The 24630-nt window shown below is 48.9% G+C and overlaps 1 protein-coding gene across 2 annotated transcripts in view; it reads right to left on the bottom strand.

Annotated features, from left to right (window-relative positions):
• Window positions 1-16467, bottom strand: part of BCO1 (beta-carotene oxygenase 1) — a 36308-nt gene extending 19841 nt beyond the window's left edge. For both annotated transcript variants that reach the window (XM_008525821.2, XM_070612369.1), the window contains exons 1-5: window positions 16188-16467; window positions 11991-12119; window positions 3752-3881; window positions 2039-2186; window positions 252-399 (exon numbers count right to left, since the gene is read on the bottom strand). In XM_008525821.2, the coding sequence (XP_008524043.2) occupies window positions 252-399; window positions 2039-2186; window positions 3752-3881; window positions 11991-12119; window positions 16188-16251 (619 nt within the window). In that variant the 5' untranslated portion in view covers window positions 16252-16467. The remainder of the gene's footprint in view (window positions 1-251; window positions 400-2038; window positions 2187-3751; window positions 3882-11990; window positions 12120-16187) is intronic.
• Window positions 16468-24630: the final 8163 nt, after the last annotated feature.

Below are 24630 nucleotides of genomic sequence, written 5' to 3'. Positions count from 1 at the left end.
GGGTAAATTAATGAATTAATGAGCTGGAGCCTAAAGAAAAAGAGGTGAGAATAGTAAAGGAATTCACTTCTTCTAGGAGGAAGCCCCATAGCTCCTCTTTTCTCCTAAAGGAGAGAAGTGAGTTCATGGTCATCTGAGTCATCTAGGAGGGAAAGTGTCAGATTCAGTCTTGCATCGTCAACTAAAATCAGAACTCTTCAGAAGGAGCCACCCTTCGAATCTGTGCTTCACTATATCCCAGAATGACCGACCTGGTACTGTGGCAGGGATCTTAAAGATCACATATTTTGTCTTCCCCTTGTCTACGATGGATGTGCCCATGTTGAGAACATTTCCAGCTGCATCATAATGAGGATGTGACGTTGCCACATTTACAGCCACATACTTGCGATAATCAACCTGCAAAATACGACAGTCACCTGGTTTTAAAAATGGGAGAGAATGAAATCCCATGAAAAGCTGACTGATTCTAGGTTCGGAGAGATGATGTCTATTTTTGCGCATCTCCTGATCTGAAAATAAGGCAGACTTCACCTTTAAAGAGGACATTTGCTCTTGCGACCTGATAGAACCTCACGGGGGGCTCCTAGAGCAAATCAGTTGCAGGAGGGTTGACAAGCTGCGTGTGTTCTCCGTGGCAGTTGTTCTGATCCTGCCCCTGGCCCTGCTGGGGTCCTCAGCAGGCACAGAGATGGGATGCCTCACTGCAGAGAGCAACCCATGAGCAACCACTAGGGCAGAGAGGCAGCCTTAGAGCTAATCTTGGCTACTGCTCTGTGTCATTCTGGTTAAGTCATTTAAATTCTCTCCTTTTGCATTCCACAGAGGCATAAATCTCCAGGACTCTCTCATAGGATTATTCTGGGAATGGAGAGGTTACAAAAACATTTGGTCAAAGACACTGGATTAACAAGCTCAATAATGACCCCCACTAGGAACAGGCCACAACCGTAGAACAATGGGGTAGCCGGGGAACTGACTGTCCGCCCTTCCTCCCCCAGAATAGCACAGCCTCCGGCCAAAAGTCAGGCAATTCTCCATTCTCTCTGAGTGTTTCCTCTCTGTAGCGTTGTGGAAAGCATACATCAATTGGACCCACGCCACCTCGCTTAAAAGGAGCTGGACACAATTTGACAGCTAAGAAAAGCACTGCCTTTAACAGATGGGTAAGATGTATTACGGAGACATCGAGGCTTCGAACAGCCGGCCGGAGAAAACTAAAAGCAGGTCTATTGATTTTCACGAAAGTGTTGACTTGATCCTGCCCAGGAAAGGCATCTACGTGGGCATTTATTTTTGTACCCTTGCTCTCTGCCTAATGCCTCCCTCTTCAGGTCAATACAAGGTAAGGCTGCTGGGAGTGAGTCCTGGGTGTTCCAGCACATTCATTCATTCACACTCCCATGGAGCTCCCACTCAAGGCCAAGCACTACAGACCCTGTTATCAGCTGAATTATGTCTTCCAAAAAGAAAGATACGTTGAAGTCCTAACTCCTAGGAACTGTGAATGTGACCTTATTTGGAAAGAGGGTCTGTATAGACGTAATCAAGTTAAGATGAAGTCATGCTGGATTAGGGTGGGCCTTAATCCAATGATTTATATCTTTATAAAAGACTTGAGTGATGCATCTACAAGCCAGGAACACCAAAGATTGCTGGAAACCACCAGAAGCTGGGAGAAGCAAGGAAGGATCCTCCCCTAGAGGCTTCAGAGGGAGCAGGGCCCTGCTGACATCTTGATTTCAGACTTCCAGCCTCCAGAACTGTGAGAGAAGACATTCCTGTTATTTTAAGCCACGTAGTTTGTGGTACTTTGTTATGGGAGCCCTAGGAGTGAATTCAGACACAATGATGAAACGATGCTGTCCCTGCCCGCAGGGAACTTAGACTCTAGTGCTAACTGCTGTGCTGGGGAAGCTTAAGATCCAAGGGCATCAGAGGAGGGGCTCCTCCTGTAGGTTCCTGCGGGCCACCTGGCCTCGCCCAGGGGATCTTTTCATGAACCAGGAAGTGATACCGGTTGTCAATTCATTGATACCTTCTCCAGGGTTTCCAGAGTCTGTGGGTTGATTTTCCTGATGTAATTGGTCTCAGTGGTCGCATAGAAGTCTTCTCCACACTTCATGATGTTAATCAGACAGTTGTCTGTGAAATCGGGGATGGTGTGGGACAGGTAGGAGAAAGCTCTGGGGAGGACAGCAAAGCAACGGGGTCAATGGCTGTGTCCACCCAGCTGGAAAGTTCTGCTCGAGATGACTTTGGTTTTCCTACTATTTACAACACTCTACTTCAACTAAGGGAGAAAAAGCACTGGGTCCCAACAGGTCATTTGATGGAATCCTGGTGACTCAGATATCAAGTTGCCCAAAGATCCTAACATGTTGAATCAGCTAAGAAGTGAGTCAGCTGGGACAACATGGCCGCCAGTGGAGCCCTCCTGGGATCTCAAAAATCCAAAGGTCTCCTGCACCAGAAGCAGCAAGAGCTGGTGGGTTGTTCTGAAATATCTTAAGCAGCTCTACAGAAATCATACATGTACCCATAATGGCCCCCACAGACTAGCAAAACCCCCCTTTTGGCAGGAAAGTGAGTCCATACTGGTTGCCTCAAATTTGTCCAGGAAATTAGTTTTTTAAAAAAGGAAAGCATACAAATTATGACTTAGGAACTCAAAATTAATTCGACTACAAGGCGAACTCAAAGCAGGAAGAAAGAAAAATTCTGGATCCACGTGTTGGTTAGTGCTCCCCCTACTGGCAAATAGTGCAACAGCAAGGATGCCTCCCAGGTCCCCGTTTTAAATTCATTCCCGCCCCCTCCCCCCCTCTTACTGGCTCCTCCCCCATCTGCAAATGTGAGTTGGATGCTTGCTGTGTGGCAGCCCCAGCAGTGGATACTGGAACTGGAGAGATGATGTCAGTTTTGGAAGAGCAGAAGCACTCCTCCATTTCTGGGCCAGTCTACCCCGAACATTTCATGACTCTTCTACGTCTAAAGAGTGTTATAAGAGATACCGATGGCAGAGCTGATCCCCTGGCCAACAATTTAATTTAATTGCCCAATATGTAATACATTTACATGCATCATAAACCCAGATCATTTAAATATATACAGCTAAAAGTCTTCCCTTATTCTTTTCCCCCACTTCTCAATTTCCCACCTCCCTTATGTATCCAGTGAATTTCCTTATGCACATACAAGCAAAAATAAATCTAGACTTCCTCCTGCTTTTGTAGACAACATATAGCATACTATAGGCTTTTTCCACTTAACAATATATCTTGGAAATCTTTCCATTCAATACATAGAGAGCATCCTCATTCCTTTTGGCTTCTGCCTGATATTTTCTTGTATAGTCTTACTGTTATTTATCTAACCACTCCTCTGATGATGAACATCTGGGTTATTTTCCTCACTGTAACAAATAACGCAGCCTTGAATAACCTCGTGCATTTGTCATTTCAAACACAAGCAAGTGTCCCTCTAGACTGAGGGGACGTATACTGGTAATTTAGATAGATAATTCCAGATTGCTCTCCTACCGGTCATGTGGGAGAATAACCACTCATCTGTCAGATGCGTTTTGCCTCTCTTGCTGTCAGTGGTCAAGAACTGCATAGCGTATATGAGCCCAGGCAACCATGGGCAGGTTTTCATCCACCCGAAAGAGAATGAGCAGAGATGCGAATGCTGGTTGTTTTGATCATTAAGGATATTGAAAAGCACGACCAGATTCAAAATGGACATTTACTTGGAAAATATGTTTTTGCAGGGGTCCGGATAGGCCATCGTTCCAAACTCTGACACCACGATCCTGTTGGCCTCGACGTTGGCGTTGTAGGTATCGCTTCTCAGGTATTTGCTCCTGTAATAGACTTCACCTGAAAGAGGAGCAGCGGAATCATTCCAGGTGGACCCCTTTACAGGGCTTTAAAGTCGATTTCGGCCATTCCAGGGGTTTTACCGGGGGAAGGCGGGGTGAGTCCACGAGGACAGTTCCCATTAATGTGTGTGCCCCATATAAGGAGCGCTGGGGGCGTGCTCTCACACACATTCCTTCCCTTGAGACTTACAACAACACGGCAGGTAAGTATTCCTATTAGCTCTGTTTTACGGATGAGGGAATTGAGGCTCAGAGAGGTTCAGTCACCTTGCCCAGCACTACTCAGCAGAGAGGCACTGACCCAGGCCGTGACCATCCCTTCCGCCATGTTGGTATCCCTCCAGGTAAGGTCCACATTTGGAGGACTGGTCCAGAAGGCCTCACACTTGGGCTGGGTTTCCCCAGGGCCTGGTTCAGTCCTGGGAGCCTTCCATGGGCAATTTCAGCCCCTGGAGTAGCATTTCATACCTACTGCAACCGGAGGGTGACCTAACACCCAATCCTGCATGCGGAGGAGGGTCAGCCCAGGTGCTGGTGTCTAATTCACCTAGACACCAGAGACAATCCGACTCATGGCATAAAAGAAGAGACTCTGGACCAGCCCATCAAGACCAACCTTAGGTTCCTCTTGCTGCTGTAACAAGTTACCATAAACTTAGTGGCTTAAAACAACACAAACCTGTTATCTTACTGTGTTGGAAGACACAGTCCGAAATGGGGCTCACGGAGCTAAAATCAAGGTGTCGGCAGGGCTGGTTCCTCTGGAGGCTCCAGGAGAGAACCCATTCTTTGCTTTTCTCACTTCTAGAAGTTGCCTGCGTTCTTTGGCTGGTGGCCACATCACTCTGACCTCTGTTTCAGTTGTCACATCTTCTCTGACTCTGACCCTCCTGCCTTCCTCTTTCCCTCGAGATAACTCTGATTACACTGAGCCCACCCTGATAATCCAGGAAAATCTCCCATCTCGAGGCTTTCACTTAATCACAACTGTAAAGACCCTTTCACCAGGTAGAGTAACATATAACATGCTCACATGTTCCTTTTGGGGAAAGAAGGAGGAGAGAAAGGAGGAGTGGAGGGGGGAGGGAGGAGAGAGCAGAGGAGGCCTAGCTGGGAATGGACGGATCAGGAGAGGCTTCGCGGAGGAGGTGGCACTTGAAATAGCCCTTGAAGGATGAGTAAAATTTGACCACCATAGCTTGAGGGGCAGGAATAGGAGAGAGGGTAGGGTGTTCCCGTTCATTCTTCCCAGGCAATCTGTAAGGACAGGCCTGGAGGTGGGGAATGCAGCCCACTTCCCGCAGGAGCTGGGTCAGGTGGGCTGGAGCAGCAGGTAGGGGCTCCGGAACAGCAGGAAGGAGATGAGGGTGAGGTGGGGGCCCCAGCGGGTCCGCAGGACTGCGAATACCAAGGCTTTGGAACTTCATTTGGTGGGCAATTTGAAACCTCTGGATTTTTTTGTTTTCTTTGATTTTGCTTTTAATTAGCAAGTGACGTTACATCGATTTTTCCCCCCTAAGGAACACATTTCTTGCGGTAGTATAAGATACACTTCCGATGTTGGTACAATTATAATACGCAAAAAATTAGGGCTCAGGACATACTGATATTTTGTTCCCGTAAAAAAAGGTTGATCAGAGAAGTGCCCATCATCGATCCACTGCTGCAATGACGGGCTTAGATGTTCTTACCACATGAAGTACAAAGGGTTTGGGTGCTCAGTGGCCCTGCAGACCCATTTCTCAGCTAAAAAAATTGAGGCACAGAGAGATTAAGTGCCTTGCCTTAAGCCACTCAGCTAGTGAGCGGTAAACTGGATTCAAAGATTGACACAGCGACCATAGTCAGTATGACCATTCTGCGTGATCCTTGTTATTAAAAATACACCTATAGAAATGTGCTGCCATACTGTACGGTTTGATAAAGTGTCACAAACTGAAGCTACCCCTGTAAACGATATCCCAATCAAGAAACAGGCAGCCCCCTCATGTCTCGTCCAGTCTCTAGCCTCTCTCCCGCAGGGGAACCACTATCTTGACTTCTAACAGCCTTGACCAGTTTTGGTCTTGGGGTTGTGTCTTCCCATCCATCTCCAAAGGATGTGAGCGGATGTTTCAGCGGTAATGACTCCACCTGTGCACTTCTGCGGAAATAATAACAATGACGGTAATGGTAATCATAATAAAATTGGAAGAGGCCATGAAAGACCTTCTAGTTCTTTCTCTAGTCTTCGGGAGGCAAGTCGTGTGTCCCTAAGGGGCAGACAATCATCTATCCTCTTCTCAAACATCTTTTGGGAGGTGGCTACTGTGAATGCATCTCTCTGAGATATTTCAGTAGAGGGAACTCTGTTCCTGGGGCAGCAGGAAGAAATCTGAAGGGATGGTCAGGGGCCCTGGCTCCGGGGTTAACAGGGCGCTAGGTTCATGCATTCAACCAGTACTTATTAAACACCTTGAAAGGCCAGGAAGTGGGGAATATAATGGTGAGCAGGACAGGCAAGATCTCTACCCCTGAGGAGGTTCAGGTCTCCACGTGGATGCCGTGTGGATGTGTACCCTTGCTCTCATCTACTGGCCGTGCCCTTGACTTTGTGTCAGAATCAGGGCTCAGTCCTCTCTGCTCTGACGTGAGGACCACATGTTCTTTACAGAGCTGATGTGATGTTGGAGCCTGTAAAGCATGTAGCACATAGTAGGTGCTCAATAAAGGCCACATCCGCTGTTGAGATGCAGTAGGTAGAGTGGGCAAGGCTTTGGCTCCAGGGTTAGTCCCAGTCCAAGGCTTGTGACCTTGGGCGGGTCTCTTCATCTCATTGAGCCTCAGTTATCTCAGCTGGAAGTTGGGGATCACACAGTCCTCCCCAACTAGGGCTGGCAGTTTTAAACGAGATGGGATGACAGAAGGAGCTTGGCCCGTTGGCACACAGCATGCGCTTGCTAAGTGATGGCTGCTGGATTGTCCAACAAAATCCTGGAGACAGGAAGACTCACCTGTGGTCGGTGAGGCCACACCCACTGGTCCTCAGCCGCGTGCTACACAGAACCTGCCTTAGGGCCACTGGTCTCCCCGGAGCCAGCCTGTCCTTTGCTGGTCACTCTCTCTGAGAGTCGCCACCCACAGGCGCTGGCTAAGGTGCTTTGGGACCTGTAGTGCTTTGCCTAAAATGCTGAATTCTGTTCACTTGAAATGTAAACACAGGGCCCAGGCTGGTTGTCGGCAGGCGGCCCATTTCCTATAAACAACCAGCCCCAGAGCACGGAGCCCTGGGGGCCCTAGGAAAATGTGTCTCTGGAATTGCTCAAGCTGACACTCAACTTTGAGGACCATGCATTCCCCACCACCCTGCTCGAGGGAGAGCCCAATTAGCCACATTCCTTCCAAACGGACACGAGTAAACAAACAGGCTTCTGGCTGGGAGCTTTGAGAACTGGTTCCCGTTTGATAGTTTGGGGGGGTGGGGGCGGGATCTATATATCTCTCTCTATATACACACAAACACATATATTTATGTATATGTGTGTTGTTTTCAAAGGAAGCTTTCCAAAAGGCTACTTTGGAATTATAACAATTGAAAAAGTCAGTTTCAGAAATGTTAAATTCTTGAGAGCTCTTTTCGCCTCGAAATCTTGGTGACCCTGGCTCTTGGAATTCACATGTTCAAATCTTCACGGGACAACAACCTCGCCTCTCCGTAGAAAATGATCGAATATATTGCTGAGGGAGACCCGGGTGCACTCGTCTCTCTGCCTGCGTTAGGACATTTTTTACTTTGCAGTAATTTTAGACTTACGGAAAAGAGCGCTCCCCCACGCCCTTCCCCGGCTCCTCCTTCTCGGCTCTGCCTCTTCCATTCAAATCTTTGTGAGTTTTTACAGCATTACCCTCTCCTAGCCTCTGCCAAAGGCCACACACCACGTTTCTGTCTTTCGCTTTCTTGCTCTAGAGTCTTTTCTCGTTGGTTGGCGCTAGTTTAGCTTCCCCATGCTGGCTGTACACTGGAGTCACCCGGTGCTTTTAAAAGATTATGGGAGGCTGAGCCCCATCCCGTGGCTCTCTGATGAGCTTGGTCTTGGGTGGGATGGGCAGCCAGGCAGGAGGGCCACTGGGGAGGTCTTCTCAAGCTCAGTGTGCTCGGGGTCATCTGGGAAATGCATTAGAAACACAGACGCTCTGTCTCTATTCCTTGGGATTATGAGTCACTCAAGCCCTGGGTGGGGTCTCAGGATTTGCAGCTTCAAGGAGCATCCTGGGGGATTCTGAGGCAGCAGGTCCACAAACCACCTTTTGGGAACTACTGGCTTCGGGTTCTCTGCAAATCAGAGGACCCTGAAAGCCCTGTGCGTGCCCTCCAGAATCGTGTGTAGTAGGGCTTAAAGTTTCAGTTTTATATTTCCACTGCTAGACAATGGGGAGCCGTTGAGAGTCCTAGAGGAGAGGAGAAATGAGGCCAGGCCGTGACGCACCAACATTGGCTATCTGGCAGCCTCGAGAGGATTGGGCTGGAGAAATGGGGAGAGACAGTAGCTGGCAGAAAGGGGGAAAGGGAGCAGAACTGCATAATGGTTAGGACTCGGGATTCTGGATTTGGAGAGCACGGGGTCTGTATTTGACCACCACCGTTTCTCAGCTGTGTGCATTTGGGCAAGTTCCTTGGCCTGTCTGGGTCTTAGACTCACATCTGTAAAATCAAGATGGTAGCAGGGGTACCCTCCTCAGGAGCTGTAGTGAGGGCTGAGTTGTGGATGGGTACAAAGAACTTAGGCAAGTGGCCAGCAAGCACCTCCTGAGGCGAGTGACAAAGAGATGGGTTGGGACATGTTGCTTCCTTCTACCGAAACTGTCTTTGCCTCATCCATACCATTCTAGCTCCATACAGAGCTTCCAAGTGCCCTCTGGGCTGGGCCCCATGCTTGGTGATGAAGATACAACCATTTGAACAGGAACCCTGCATTCTGGGGCCCTCCACCCTGTACTGGAGAATGACAAACTGATCATCACAAAGCAGAGTGAGGGCATACACCCTTGACACATGCTGGGTTCAAGAGCAGGACAGAGAAGGGGCCGGCCCGGTGGTGCAGTGGTTAAATTCTCATGCTCTGATTTGGCAGCCCAGGGTTCCCAGGTTTGGATCCCACTCATCAAGCCATGCTGTGGTGGCATCCCACATACAAAGTAGAGGAAGACTGGCACAGATGTTAGCTCAGGGCCAATCTTCCTCACTAAAAAAAAAGAAGCAGGACAGGGAAGGCGTGATATTGGGCATACTCTCCATACTTCTCATCTTCCAGCCAGCTCCAGATTATGAATAGGACTGAGTCTTTCATGCTGCTGTATTGTGTATACTTTTTATTTTCAGTGTATTATGATGTTGTAACATCTTAAGAAACCTTTCTGGCTGGGGAGAGACTGTTTCTCCCTGGATTAGCCAATTCCTAGAGGTGGCAAGGGGCCCAGCAAGTCTTTGATATGCAAACGAACCAGCCCAGGGCCAGACCTCCTCCACTTGGTCCACGCACCCCAGGAGGCAGCATCCCTCGGCCTTAACCATCAGGGCCAGGTAGCAGGCACCTAGGGACCACTGCTAGAGCCCAAGCCTGAGGGTGTTATCCAAACTCTCCCATCCTAAACCATTCCCTCCGCCCTGTCTGCCTTTCTCACGGGAACCCCAGTGATGGCCCCAGCCTGAGTGTTCACCCCACTCCTGTCTGCTGCCTCCTGACCCCCTGGTGTTATCCCATGTGGCCTTGGGAGGCGCCGTGTGCTCCTGTCCCCTGAGCCTCTCCTTGCCTCCTCTTGCGGCTGCACCTGACTGACCAGCCCATAAAAAGATACAGAACAGCTACTTACCTTTGACAATGGATTTTTAGTTTGAAAACCTACTAGAAGCCTTGAGAAAGTCTAAGCAGCATGGGATGGCTTTGGTCACTTGCCTATTTATCCCACTCAGGGGTTTTGGTGGATGGCCAAGCTTCTGCAAGACAGCCATGGCTCCGTCATCCCCTGCCGGTGCCCTCGTCCCTCCTGGTCTCTATGGAAGGAGGCGGGAGCCACCACCCAGTAAGCTGTGAGGGGTCACTTAAGCAACCTGCCATTTCTCAAGTAGTTGGTGTGTGTGTGTGCTGGGGTTAGGACAGGGGAGGTGGTTGCAAACTTGAACTCCAGACAACAAAAGTCGGATCTCAGCCCTACATAGGTGCCCTTGGACAAGTCGCTCTACCTCTCTAAGGTTTCAACTTCTATGTCTGCAAAGAGGGGACAAGGAGACTCCCACCCATCGTTAATGTGAGCATGGGAAATGCACCGCGGAGGACCGGTGAGGCAGGGCCACACAGAAAGGAGCCACTGTACCTTGCCCTCTCCCACACCTCAGCCAGAACGGCGTTCATTTCCCCAGGAAGCCTTAGTGACTCTGTCTGAAAAGGAGGGCATCGTTGAGGCTTAGGGCTGTCAGGAAATACGCAACACCCCCTGTGTAGCTGAGTCTCAGTAAAATCTGTAGGTTTTTGCAAACTCAGAGCTCATGGTTTTCACACATGTTGTCTCCATTCATGAAATATCAGAGCAAGTCACTGGCATAGAGTCTGCACTCAAAAAATAATTGCCGACTGACTTGAAAGAAATAACAGTTATACAAAAAGAATAGCTAATGCTTATCAAGTACATATTACGTGCCAGACATTCTACAAAGCTCCTTACACATATTAGTGTATTTAAATTCTACAGCAGCTCTCTGCGATATGCAACGAATATCTTCATTTTGTAAGAGACTCTACGGGAGACTGAGACACAGAGAGGGTCCTTCACTTGGCCAAAGTCACACAGCTTGGGTACCTATGAGCTAGGATGGTGGATCTGGGATTCAAACCTGGCAACAATGATGGTGGTTTGTAACCGACTGAGCATCTCCCAGGTGTCAGGCCCTTGCTAGGCCCCCAGTACTTCTAGTCATCACCACAGTTCTCCAAAGGGGAAGATCAAGCCTTTATACTGAGAAGGAACCGAGGGCCGAGGGTGGCGGAGTGACCGTAGTCTGCCATGCCGGAACACAGGGGTTAAAGAAAAATCTCACCCAGCTGAAGCACTTGGACATGAATTTGCTCACCGTGTGACTCTGAGCCTGCTAAAGCCTCATGCAACCCATCCTGGACCTCGTGGACCAGAGCTCACCTCGTGCTCGTGTGACATAAGCCAGCTCAAGGGCCAACAGCAAACAGGTCACAATCCACTCTTGAGCCAGTCACCTGATCTTAGGGTTTCGCCCTCATTGTGGCACTTTCTCCTTTCTGCCCCATATTCAGTCCGCTCAGGGAGAGCCGCTGACTCAAGCTTGGGGCTTGAGTGACCTGACTCTCTCTCGCCCAGGGAGCAAGCCATTCAGCTCGGCTCTTTTCAGCTCGAGTCTTCCTTTTTGGATTTGACGTGTGTCTGATTCCAAAGCCTGCAGTCTCCAGCCGCTCCTGCCCGCCTCATGGAGAATGCCAATTCTCTTGCAAGTTGAGCTCTTTGAAAAAGAACCTTGGCACCTCTCCAGGGAGGTTTGTGCTTAGGGTGGGCTGAATAATGGCTTCCCCAAGATGACCGTGTTCTAATCTTTGGAACTGGTGACTATGTTACCTGATGTGGCAAAAGAGACGGTACAGATGTGATGAAATTAAGGATCTCGATAAAGGCGATTATCCTGGATTATCTGGGAGGGCCCAATGTCATCACAACGGTCCTTATAAGGGGGAGACAGGAGGGTCAGAGTCAGAGCACTCCTTCTCTGGCAGTGACAGAAGCAAGGAGAGAGAGGGAAAAAGACAGAGAGAGAGAGAGATAGAGAGACTGCAAGATGCTACACTGCTGGCTTTGAAGGCAGAGATGGGGCCACAAGCCAAGGAATGCAGGCGCCTTCCAGAACCTGGAAAAGGCAAGGAAATAGATTCTCTCCCTGGAGCCTCCAGTAGGAACACAGCCCTGCCAACACCCTGATTTTAGCCCAGTGAAGCCCATTTTAGACTTCCAATTTCCAGAACTGTGAGAGAATAAATTTGTGTTATTTTAAGCTACTCAATTTGTGGACGTTTGTTCCAGCAGCAACAGCAAACCAATACAGGGTTCTTACCATCTCTGATGGTGAAGCTGTGCAGCAAGGCCAGCCCATCAAACCAGTGGTTGTATCTGGTCTCTCCCACTGTGTGCATCCCAGGCCCGTTGCGAAGCAGCATTCCCTGCAGCCATGTTGGAATCTTGCCTATTAAGGGAAAGAATGTTCAGTTTCCGCGTCCAAACCAAGAAGCCAGAAGAAATGGCCGCGGAAGGGAATGGAGGCCACAGAGCCCCAACACCACTCTCTGCATCCGTCTGTTTACTCATCTCCGGAAACACGCCTGGTACTGTGCTAGTACCAAGGACACCAAGACGAATAGACATCACCCCGGTCCTCAAGATGCTCACCATCCATTGAGAGACAGAGACGGAGGAATCAACAGACACTCAAAATACGCTGTCACAGAGGCCATGTGACACGCTCTGCAGGGGTGCTGCATGGAACAGGACCAGATTTCAAAGACTTGGTATGAAAAAAAAGTAAAATATCCCATCAGCAATTTTTAAAATATTGATTAGATGTTGACCTGATAGTGTTTTGGATATGTTGTGTTAAATAAAATATACCATTAAAATTCATTTTACTTATTTCTTTCTACTTTTTTGAGTGCGGCTATCAGAAGACTCAGAGTGATACCCATGGCATGCATTCTATTTCTGTTGGACAGTCCTGCTCTAGAGATAGGGGGCTGTAGCAGATGCTGTTGGTGGCCCGCCCGTGTCCCCTTGGCATTCACGTCCCCCTGAAGGCTGCTTTCTGTAAATAGCTGCAGCTCTCTGCCTGGGGGCTTTGTTCTCACCGTGGGAGCTGCTCAGCCCACACACCAGACAAGCTGGGAGCACCTTGGAGAATTAATGCCCTGGGAAGTGGCTCTTGCCTAACAATGGATGGGGAGTTGGGGGAACAAACGCCACCACCCCTGGCCCTCAGCTGGGACAACGCAAGCATGTTCTACATGATGCCTAGAGCATTCAGCTCCGATGGCTCCTGGTGGCCAATGGCTTGAGAATGCCCCTTTTATTGGCTTCCCTCCCACTTGAGCTTGGCATCACGACCCAAATAAACTATTTACACCTGACTTCTTATCTCTGGAGAAACATGAACCAAGAGATCAAAGACCAGTTCAAAGACCAGGGGATGTGCAAACTGCTTCATGAGACTGAGCGGTGATTTTCAAGCATGGATGTCATTAAGTTATGAGTCTGGGGACTTAAGCAGAGGTCAAGTGGCAAAGGTCGACAAGACCACACCAAGGGCTTTGATTTGGGCCTCAGAGGAACGGGACACCTTTGACAGTTATCATGGAATGACAGCATCGGGTTTTTATTTTGTGATTATTTTATTGAGACAAAATTCACATAACATAAAATCCACCATTTTAAAGTGTACGGTTCAGAGGTTTTCAGTACATTCAAAATGATGTACTGCTGTCACCACTATCTAACTCTAGAACATTTTCATCGTCCCCAAAGGAGACCTCACAGCCATTTTGGGCAGACACTCTCCGTTTCCCTTTCCCCCCAGAACCTGGCAACCACTAATCTACTTCCTGCCTCTACAGATTTACTTATTCTGGACATTTTGTATAAGTGGAATATGCTCCGACTTGAGGTTTCAAAAGTTGTCTCTGGGGCCAGCCCTGGTGCCCTAGTGGTTAAGTTTGGTGTGCTCCATTTCAGTGGCCCAGGTTCAGTTCCCCGGGTGCAGACCTACACCATTTGTCAGTGGCCGTGCTGTGGCAGCAACCCACATACAAAAAGAGGAAGATTGGGAACAGATGTTAGCTCAGGGTGAATCTTCCTCAGCAAAAGAAAAAAAAAGTCTCTGTGGTGTGGAGTGTGGATGGCAGGGCAGAGTGAAGAGCTAAGGGGAGGTAGGAAGACCAGAGAGAGGACGTGGGTGGCAGTGGTGGGGACAGAGAAAAACAGATGGAGCAGAGACTTGGAGGCTAGAGACCTGACAGGACTCAGTTTGACTAAATTTGGGGCGTAGGGGAGGGTAGCACTCAGAAACACCAGGCAAGCCTCATGCCTAGGACAACCAAGTGAATGGGAGAACACTTCACAGAGACCCAGGACACAGGAGAGGGAGCAGGTGAGGCAGAGCAGCCGGAGATGAATCTGAGAACATAATAAGAGCTCCAGCTATAATGAGAAGAACGTTGATTGGCACTTACTTGCCAGGCACTCTGTTCAAGGTGGATTCAATTATTTCATCATTGCAGCAACCCTCTGTGGTAGGTATACAATGACTTCATTTGCCATAAGAGGAAACTGAGGCAGGAAATGCTTAAATAACTTGCCCAGGAGGTCTCAGCCAATAACGCACAGCCAGACATGAAGCCAGAGCCGTGGCCTGGCCTCCCTGGGCAGACGTGTCCACACAGGCACAACCTTTAGGTAGCTGTGGGCCAGTGGACGCTGACCCACTGATTAGACTTGACCCAGGGCTGGAGGCCTGCACGAGAGTCACCCGTCTTCCGATGGCTGCCTGGCCTCGGGCATGTCGCTGCCCGTCTCTAGCCCTCAGCTTCACATCTGCTGAGCAGTGTGATTTATAGCTGTGGTCCTCACACTTGGAAGCCCCCAGAGGGCTTGTGGAAACATGGATTTCTGGGCTCTACCCACAGAGTGTCTGCTTCAGTGGGTCTGGAGTGGGGACTAGGAATCTGTGTTGCTAACAAGTGCCTGGGTGATGCTGAGGCTGCCGGTCTGGGGACCATCCTTTGGGAACAGCTGATGTAGATGGAGGGATCCATTCAGCTTTGCAGGTTCTAGGATTCTTGTTTTTTAAAATTCCCAAGGATTTCCATGCAGTCACTAAACACAGGGTGTGAAGGGAGGTGTAACAGCAAAATGTTCACGGCACCCCAGAGCATGAAAGGACAGGTACTGTAGAATCCTTTTTTAAAATAAAAAATTAGTAGTAAATGTGTATGTTTTTTGAAAAAAATATTTATATTTATAGCCTATCAATCTATCTTTGTACTATCTGTAGCTATCGTTTAAAAACTCAAAGAAGGGGCTGGCCCCCTGGTGTAGTGGTTGGGTTCATGTGCTCTGCTTCAGTGGCCCAGGTTTGGAGGTTCAGATCCCGGGTGCAGACCTAGCGCAGCTCATCAAGCCATGCTGAGGCGGTGTCCCACATAAAATAGAGGAAGATTGGCACAGATGTTAGCTCAGGACCAGTCTTCCTCAGAAAAAAAAAAACCCAAAAAACTCAAAGACAGATTCAAATATGAATAGAGCTTAAGAGATGGAAATATAGCTGACTTTTATTTCCCTCTATGTTCTCCTTTGCGCTTCCAAACTATATATATGTATATACATATATACATATACATATATATGTAATATATACCCACACATATAGATATAAATTGTACATTACTTTTGTAATCACAAAAAATGTACAAAAAAGCTATTTTTTGTTTCAAAAGCCGCCAGGGCTGTGCCCCGGTTGAAAAGCTGCAATCTGACTTTCCTCACAAAGAACGCTGTTGTCTCCCACTGTCCATGCCTTTAAAGAGGAAAGTGCCCGTGTGCCTGAGCGGACCTACTCAGCCGTTCCCACAACACTAAGCCGGCTCCACTCTGGGACCCGGGAGTTCAGGACAGTCACTGCTCTTAAAGTCCAAACAAGACAGCACCAGGAAAGCGGCAACACAGAAGAGCAGGAGAAAGCCAGAGAGATAAAGGAGACACAAAGCCCACGAGGGGACGTTCCTGCGGAGGGTCCCACTCCTGGTCTGTTTCCCTGGCCCTGCAGCACTCAGGCGCCGAATCACACCTGGGGGCACCTGAGAGGCGATCACGTGGGGCTCAGTGCGTGTGCAGGGGTGGGAGCTCACCCACGCTTCTCGTGCCATTTTGAAATTAATTTAGGGTGCACACATATGCACAGACATATCCTGCATTTGGAATGGACCACATCTTGCAGCATCACCCCGCTGATTATATGCCGTTTGCAGCAATCCCGCGATTTTCCCCTAGAAATAGTGAGAACGACTCTCTTTGGAAACTGTGAGTTAAAATGTATAAAAGCACACCTAGATTTTCAGAGAATGTGTCTGGATTATGGGTCATTTCCCCCCGATCTACTGTTTTCCAGGTTTTCCAAAAATAATTTACAATAAGTGTGACTTTTATAAACAGGAAAGAAGTGTACATGTAAACATAAAAGAAGAGCCAATTATTTATACCAACTGCTCACCTGTCACTCTGGCCCTCACAGGCTCCAGCTGTTCTTTCTTATTTCTGCCAAATCCAACATCCATAGCACGGGGCGCGGGTGCGAGTGATATTGACAGTGAACAGACGCTCCTTTGCGTCTGAGCAGCTGCTCCCGGCCCCTCCTTTTCTTCCCTTCCTGTTCTCCCTCCCTCCCTCCTGATGCCACTCGTTTTTCCCTCTGCCCTTTCCCTCGTGGCCGCTTTGATTTTTCCCTCTCTGTGGGCCTGGTATCTCTTCGCGGGCACGGGGAAAGCTGCGCTGGCATTATTTATGTTTGGTCAAAGGTCAGTTCCCCAGCCATGTGTCCTAGCTAATCTCTAATCCTCTTACTGTAGCCCTAACTCTCCCTTTCCAGTTTCACTTTTGGCTTAACCAAGAAAAGCTGGTTTGTTGCTGGGTTTAAATTGGTGGGATAATTTAGCCGTGCATTCTGCTTAGGTGTGTTGTCTGAAATAATCCAACTCAGGAGGTGGAGATGGTTTATGATCAGACATATTATGATCCTGACAAAGAGAGACGGTCAGGATCATCAAAGACACTTGGAATTAGGAGAGCCAAGAGCATGCCAATCATGTTTATTCCTGCTGCATCACGGGAACTACTTTGGCTGAGATGGGAAGGAATGTTTTGTGTTTTGTTTTTTGTTTTTGAGGAAGATTAGCCCTGAGCTAACATCTGCCACTAATCCTCCTCTTTTTACTGAGGAAGACTGGCCCTGAGCTAACATCCGTGCCCATCTTCCTCTACTTTGTATGTGGGATGCCTGCCACAGCATGGCTTGGTGAGCAGTGCCATGTCCGCACCTGGGATCCGAACTGGCAAGCCTGGGGCCACCGAAGAGGAATGTGTGCACTTAACCGCTGCACCACTGGGCCGGCCCCAGGGAAAGGTTTTTGTTTGGTTTTTGGTAAAGGTCCCTGAGCCTCCATCGCCTTAAAAAATCACATGTAAAGAGCAACTTAATTCATTATATTTCTTTTTTGGAGTAGTAAACACAAAACATTTCATGTACCCATTTAAACAACAAATATAGGGAACCAAAACCTCTACTCAGGACCTATGTGGAACAGTCAAAAGCAAACTTCAGCTTAACTTCCTGGCCTATCAGGAGGGAGAGATAATGCCTGTATTTGATTTTAGGGTTTCCCTATATTTGTGCATCTCAATGCGATGCCATGGCCTAAAATCCATATTCAAGATGCTGTGAATGCTGGGTGATGAGTTAATGAACTCATCTTCACTCACGTTAAAGGAAGAAGCAGCCATTCCCTTTCTGGAGGAGTAAGGGACGAGAACGGGCCTTCATGCGGCCAGCTGAGTATAATGATTGTCAGGTCTGGGCAGAGACCCCTCCCAGGATCTCAGCGCTCAGTCCTGAGAGCCGCCCGGTCGGTCTGTGCTTCCATCCTGGCTGCGCATTCCAGTCACCTGGTTGGGGCCTTTAAAAGTGTCAGCGCCCAGCCCCACTGATTCAGAATCTCTGAAGGTGGAGCCCAACGCTCAGCATTTTTAAAAAATGTCTCCAGATGATTCTAACGCGTGCAGCAGGCATTGAGAAGCCTGGTCCAGGGGAAGACGCCACGTGTTTGAGTTGATCCCGGACTCACATTCTTCCCTTTTCTGTGCGTCTGGGGTATATTTCTTATCCTCTTGGAGCTGTCATTTCCTTAACTGTAAAATGGGGATATGATGATATCGAAATCTCCAGGTTGTAAGTCAAGGGCCTAACAAAGCACCTGGCCCCAAACCATTATCAGCCACTGTTGTTACCCTTTCTTCCCCATGCTGTCAGAAGAACTTCCCTTTGACCCACATTTTCCAGCAAGTCCCATCAAAACTTGCCAGTCTGTTCTGCTGTCTGGTCTAAACATGTATATCCGTGTCAGGGTTATTTATTCGTAGGCTGTGAAAGCTGCATCCTTGTGAGGATTAAAGGAGAATGTCTGGCACACACCGAGGGCTCGGGAAAAACTGCACTGCCAGGGGCGGCAGCTCGGGTGTGGAAGGAGAGAGCTCGGGGCTCAGCGATCAGAAGACCTGGGCTGGGACCTCAGCCCTGCGGTTTAAAAACTGTGATGACCGTCACATGCTCCCTCTGAACCTCACTTTACTCTGCAAAGCAGGATGGCAATGACATAGGATGGCAATATCTATGTTGCAAGGTTTGTTGGGAGGATTATATTGAAATTATATAAATGAGAACAGGGCCTTGTTCTCTTTTCTTGTCCATTTTGTATGTTCAGAAAAGCAATGGTCCCCATCCGTGTTCTGAGTCAAGTGCTTTACGAAGCACTCTGCCTGCACCAGCTCGTTCTGGGCTTACATAATCCCATGAGGTGGGCACTCTCACCGCCCGTTCTAGAGATGAGAAAGCTCAGGGAAGATCACTAGCTTGCTGTGGGTGACACAGCTACTAAGAGATGGAATTAGGAAGCAAAGCCAGGCAGCCTGACTTCAAAGCAGATACTCTGTGACAATTCCATACATCTCCAAGGCGTGATGAATGTGTGCTAGATTTTTATTGAATGAAGTAATGGGTGGATGCGTCAATGGGTGGAGGACCCCAAGAGGGCCCGTCTTGGGTTGATATCATCGCCTTGTTACCTAACACTGAAGAACCAGGGCGAGCCCTCTCCATCCAGATCCCAACCCCACCCCAGGAACAATTACATGGTGAGATAAGGATATTTTTATAACGGTGGTAAGAAATTGATCATCACAGTAGATATCTGTATGAGTTTTATAGGACTCCCACCACAAAGTACCACAGACTGGTGCCTTAAACAGCAGAAATTTATTTTCTGGCTGGGATCAAGGTGTCAGCATGTCTGGTTTCTTCTGAGGCCTCTCTGCTTGGCTTGCAGACAACCTCCTTCTTGCTGTGTCCTCACACCGTCGTCCCTCTCTGTGGACATGCCTGGTGTCTCTGTGCGTGTCCAAATTTCCTCATCTTACTGGATGGGACCCACCCTAACAGACTCATTTTAACTCACTCACCTCTTCAGAGATGCTGTCTCCAAATACAGTCACTTTTTGAGGTCCTGAGCGTTAAGCCTTCAACATGTGAATTTTGGGGGGACACAATTCAGCCCATAACATATCATGAAGGCACGACAAAGACACTTTGGCTGAAAGGAGCAGAATGTCTGCTGAAACCCTGAAGATGGGCATTGATCTCAGACAGTAAGTCATCTGGGAACCCTGGGGGGCTCGGAAGCTCACCTGGGTCACCTCGCCAGGCACCACGCTGCCATGCTCAGAGGGCTGGCTTGTTATCCTTGGGCTTGTCCAGTTTGGGTTATAAATGATTGCCTTCCCTCCAGGAATCAGGTCCTTGCATGATGATGCGCAAAAGCAGGGAGATAGGTGGGGACAGAGGAAGCATTTTCATCCTGGAGGAAAATCTTTCCCAGAATCCCCTGAGCGGATTTTGTTTTAGTGTCATTGGCTGAACTGTCACATGACCACCTCTAGACCCATCCCTGTAAGCAGGAACAGGAGTGCCCTGATTTCCTTAAACCCGTTGCGAGCCTCCCATGAGGTGGCACATTGCCACCTGAATCATATCAGGACTCCAGTAGCAAGGAGAAAGGAGGGGATGGCTTAGGATGGGCAGCCAACAGGGTCAGCTACAGGCAGAACAACATTTGTTCATTCTCACAATCATTCATTCAAGGTACGCTTACTGAGGACCTACTATGTCCTGGAAATACAGCAGTGAACAAAACAGGAAAATAATCCTGCGCCTTCTTGGAACATATGCCGACCACATGCCAAGTTCTGGGATGTAGAGTGATTAATGACCTCAGTCTCTGTCTTCTTGGGCTCCCACGATATTCTTTTTGCTTGGGGTCCAAATCTGCACTCCACCCCCCGCCCCAAAAGGACAGGCATTTCCCAAAGGGATTAGGGTCGTGCGGTGGTTCACAGACAGCCTTCATATTGGACCTCCATTCTTCCTTTTTATAAACAGAGATAACAAGCAACAGCAGCTCTTCTCCAAGAAGCTCTGGCATTGCTCTGGACCCACGCAAGCCTGACCTCTGCTTTCTGTGTCATTGCTAATATGGGAAAAGTGGGACAGCAGACTCATTGCCAGTAGGAGCTGTCTCCTGGCCTGTCCTCCAGCCTCTGATAAAGGCCATTCACTGGATGCTTGACACACGCCAAATAGTGTGCTAAGTGTCTTATTAGAGTCTTTTATTAATCCCTACGCATCCCAGCAAGGGAATCATTAGCAATCTCATTGTACAGCCTCAGAGACGGGGAGAACTTGATCAAGGTCAACAGCAAGTCAGTGCATGTTCTTCCTCACCACACAGTCATACTTCCCACTTTTTTTTTTTTGAAGATTTTATTTTTCCTTTTTCTCCCCACAGCCCGCCGGTACATAGTTGTGCACTTTTAGTTGTGGGTCCTTCTAGTTGTGGCATATGGGATGCCGCCTCAGCATGGCTTGATGAGCGGTGCCATGTCCGTGCCCAGGATTCGAACCAGCAGAACCCTGGGCCACCGAAGTGGAGCGTGCAAACTTAACCACTCGGCCACGGGACCAGCCCCTACTTCCCACTTTTTGAAGCTGCTGATTGAGGAAAAGAAATACATAGGAGAGCAAAACTGGGTGCCCCACAGACAGTTTCTGTAATGCATTTGCTACCCTAAAATGGGACTAAAGCTGACCAGCACATAGGAGAACAGAGTACTGGGGATGTGAAGGGATGTAACTCATCTCACACGAGAGTTTTGGCCATTTATTGCCAGAACAAACCACTCTAAAATCTAGTGGCTTAAAACAACAACCATTTTTATTATCTCTCCGGGTTCTGCAGGCTCAGTCCTGTGGGTGGATGGGGCTCTGCTGGGCGGTTCTTCTGCTTTCACTGCTTGGGGTTCCTTACGTGGTCACGAGTCAGCTGGAAGTTGACTGGGGTGCTAGGAGGCCCAGGCCTTGGCCTCTCTCCCTCTCCATGTGCTCTCAGGGCCTGTGCTTGACCCTCTCCATGGGACCTCTCCAGCAGGACAGCTGGACTTCTGTCATGGCAGCAAAACCTCCCAAAAGTATGTCGGGAGAGAGGAAGCAGAAGCTGCCAGTCTCCTTTAGGGCTGAACCCAGGACTGGCCGTTTCACTTCCACTGCCTTCTATTGGTTAGCACAAATCACAGGGCAGGGAGTGACCACACCAGGGTATGAATATGCAGTCTGGGCTGTGTGGTCCCTGGGGTGGACCCATTTGCATTTGAGCCTCAGCTCTTCCACTTACTAGCTGAGCATCTGAGCCACCTGCTTAAATCTCAGAGCCTCAGTTCCCCATCTCTCAAATAGGAATTACAACACCCGCCTCACCAGGTGGCTGCGAAGTTTAAATTAAACAACGGAAGCTCTGATCACGTCTGTCATAGTGCTTAGAGTATAGTAGGAGATTATAGCCTGGTCTTTTCCTTTCTTTTCTTGGGAAAGAAAGAAAAATTGCAAAGGTCAGCCAATAGGACAATCAGAAATATTAATTTTTTTGAGCACTTAGAATGTGTACAACTCTGGCCTATCATTGGAAGGAAAATAGATACCAGCAACCTACACTGGGATTTTAAGTTTCTTCTAGTCTGGTTGTGAAGACACATACAGGGTAAGTGATAACTAGCTGCCTATTTGAGCTGCTCTAGAAGAGGCACAGGTAGAAATTCTCATGGGAGTTCCGAGGAAGGAAAGCTTACTCATGCTGGGGAGGGTTAGGACAGAAGGCTTCCTGGAGGAGGAGGTACACAGCCGGGCCCTTGAGAGTGGGAAGTATCTGGATGGGCAAAGAGGAAATGGTGGCCTTCCTGGCAGGAGGACCCATGTGAACAATGGCATAGAGCTGGCCAGTTCTAGCAGGGGGCCAGCAAGGAGGCCAGGCTGGCTCTGCCAGGGACATAGCGAGAGAGAATGATAGTTATAGGTGCCATTTATCTGAGCTTCCTATGTGCCGGGCATTCGTCTACGCCTTTTGCACATACGAACTCATGTCCTCCTCACAGTAACCCGAGGATAGGTGTCTAGCCCCATTTCACAGCTAAGGAAACTGAGGCAGAGGACTTAAGTAACTCGCCTGGCAGCCCAGAGCTGGGCTGTGAACCCAGGCAGCCCGGCTCCAGAGTCTGTACCTGCAACCCCCACTCTTGTCCACTTCCTCTGAGATGCGGGTGGAAAGTGGTTTAGGGACTGGACTGTGCAGGGTTGTAAGAATTTGGGCTTTATACTGTAGGCAGTGGCGTCCTAAGTCAAGAGGCCATGTCCAGGGAAGGCGTTAATGTGGGGCTTAACTGTGCTGTCCGACACAGTTGCCACTAGTAGCACATGGCTATTTAAATTTAAATGTACATTAACTGCAATGAAATGAAATTCCTCCTTCACACTAGCTACATTCCAAGGGCTCCAGAGACACATGTGGGTAGTGGCTCCCGTATTGGACGGTGCAGACACAGAACATCTCCATCATCATGGAGAGTTCTATTGACAGTGCCGAGCTAGCAGGAGAGCTGCTAAGTTGGCATTTATATGTGACTAAGGTGGACGGAGACAGCTATGACTGCATAACAAATCTGTTTGGAGGGTCCAAGTGTCAGAGAAGTCCATGGTCAGCAATGGTAAAAAAGTGAATTAGTTTATGCATTCATTCATTTATCTGTTCCACAAATATGGAGTGCCACTCGTCCAGCGGGAGCAGTTGCACGTCAGAGGTGACACAGCCCCCTATGGCAACAGAAAGGAAGACGGGAGACAGGCTCCAGGGCTGGGAGCATGGTGAGGAGAGTGGATGTCCATAAGGCTTCCTGAAAGGGGCAATGCTGAACCGAGAGCTGAAGGATGGCAGGAAATTGGCCAAGTAGACAACCTGGGAAGAGTGATCCTGCAGAGGGAACGGCTTGTGCAAAGACTCAGAGACATCACAGGGTATGGCCACGCACATGTTGTTCCAGATTATTAAAGGATGGGTGTTCGCTGAGTGGGGCTGTGGCAGGAGAGACGCAGGAGAGGGGAGCAGAGGCCAGTGGAAAATGGCGGGCAGGAGAGGGAGGGAAGAGGTGAGCTGTTCACTGCCTCGGGGGACTGGAGGCTGGAGTTGCTGAGAGGGAAACAGGAAAAAGGGTAGAGCCAGAGGAGGGCTGGGGTTCCACGGAGGCGTCCACTGGCAGGGCCCTTCCCCCACGTGGGTGGGTATCTACTGGGACTTCCTGCCAAGTCACACGTTTGCACGAGTTGGCCAGGCTGCCTCCAGCAGCAATCCAGAGCCTGTAGAAGAGGATTTGCTTCCAGAGGGTGGAAGGCTCGGTACAGAATCACACAGGGTCTGCTCTTCAGAGGGTCCAAGATGCCCCCAGGGCCAGCAGGAGAGCTTCACCTCCGCCCTTCGGGAGGGAGAAGGAAGGAGGTCCCCAGCTGTGCGACCCCCGCTCTGTATTTTGTGCACATGATGTCTTCTCATCCTGGCACAGACTTGGCAGGCACTCTTCTGCTCCCCTTTCTATCAAGCAAGCAAATGAAGCTCGATTAGGTTGTGCTCCTGGGCCCCAGATCACACAACATGTGGCAGGGGAGGGAGATCAGGACGTGGGATCCTCTGCCCCCAGAATTTCGGGAAGGATACAGGAAAAAGAGACTCCCCTTCCTGAGGCCACTTTTCCATGGAATGTGTTGCGTCTATAAAACAATCTCGAGGGGAAGAAGTAAAAGCTGAATTCAAGAAGAGCTTTTGTGCTATAAAAAACAACAGCCTTATTTTGCAATTCTGTATCTCCTATTACAAAGTTATCGCCTAAAATGAGTTAATATTTCCCTTTTGGAGATCATGTTATCCTATCTAAATTACACTGCAGTTTTCCAATTAAGTTAGCTTCTAAATGGTGCCTTTAATTAGCCAGGGTGATAAGCTGAGCAGATAACGGGGAAATCTCAGAGAGCAGGGTTCAAGATGACATGCAAAGTCCTGGTGAAGGTGGCAGCTACCTCCCCAAGGGAGAGGCATCAGTGGTGAGGTCCAGACAGCCGTGCGCTCCACGGAGCTGTTCAGGAAGCAGGATGTAGGGAGGGGTGGGAGAGGCGCTCTGGGACTCCTGGAGCCAACACTTCACCACGAAACAAAAGACCGTAAATTATGCCATTAACATTTAGGAGGATCCATTAATTGCACAAAGTCCTCCAGGACAGCAGAGACTGGGGTATTAGAGAAAAATGAGAAATCGCAGCTCCTGACCTCAGCGAGCTCAATGCCTAACAAGGGAGAGAGGAATGCAAATAATAATTATCATAATCATAGTATGCCACCCTTGGGAGGCAGAATTGACAAGATGGAAATACAGTGGGCATCACTGGTAGAAAAAGAAGTGCCTTCAAATGCCTGGGCTGGAACACTTCAATTTTCCACTATGTGCTTCAGGGCCCGATC

Source organism: Equus przewalskii, chromosome 3 (genome assembly GCF_037783145.1).
Source record: "Equus przewalskii isolate Varuska chromosome 3, EquPr2, whole genome shotgun sequence".
NCBI lineage: Eukaryota > Metazoa > Chordata > Mammalia > Perissodactyla > Equidae > Equus > Equus przewalskii.
The sequence above is the reverse complement of the archived record's forward strand: the minus strand, read 5'-3'. Positions and strand labels throughout refer to the sequence as shown.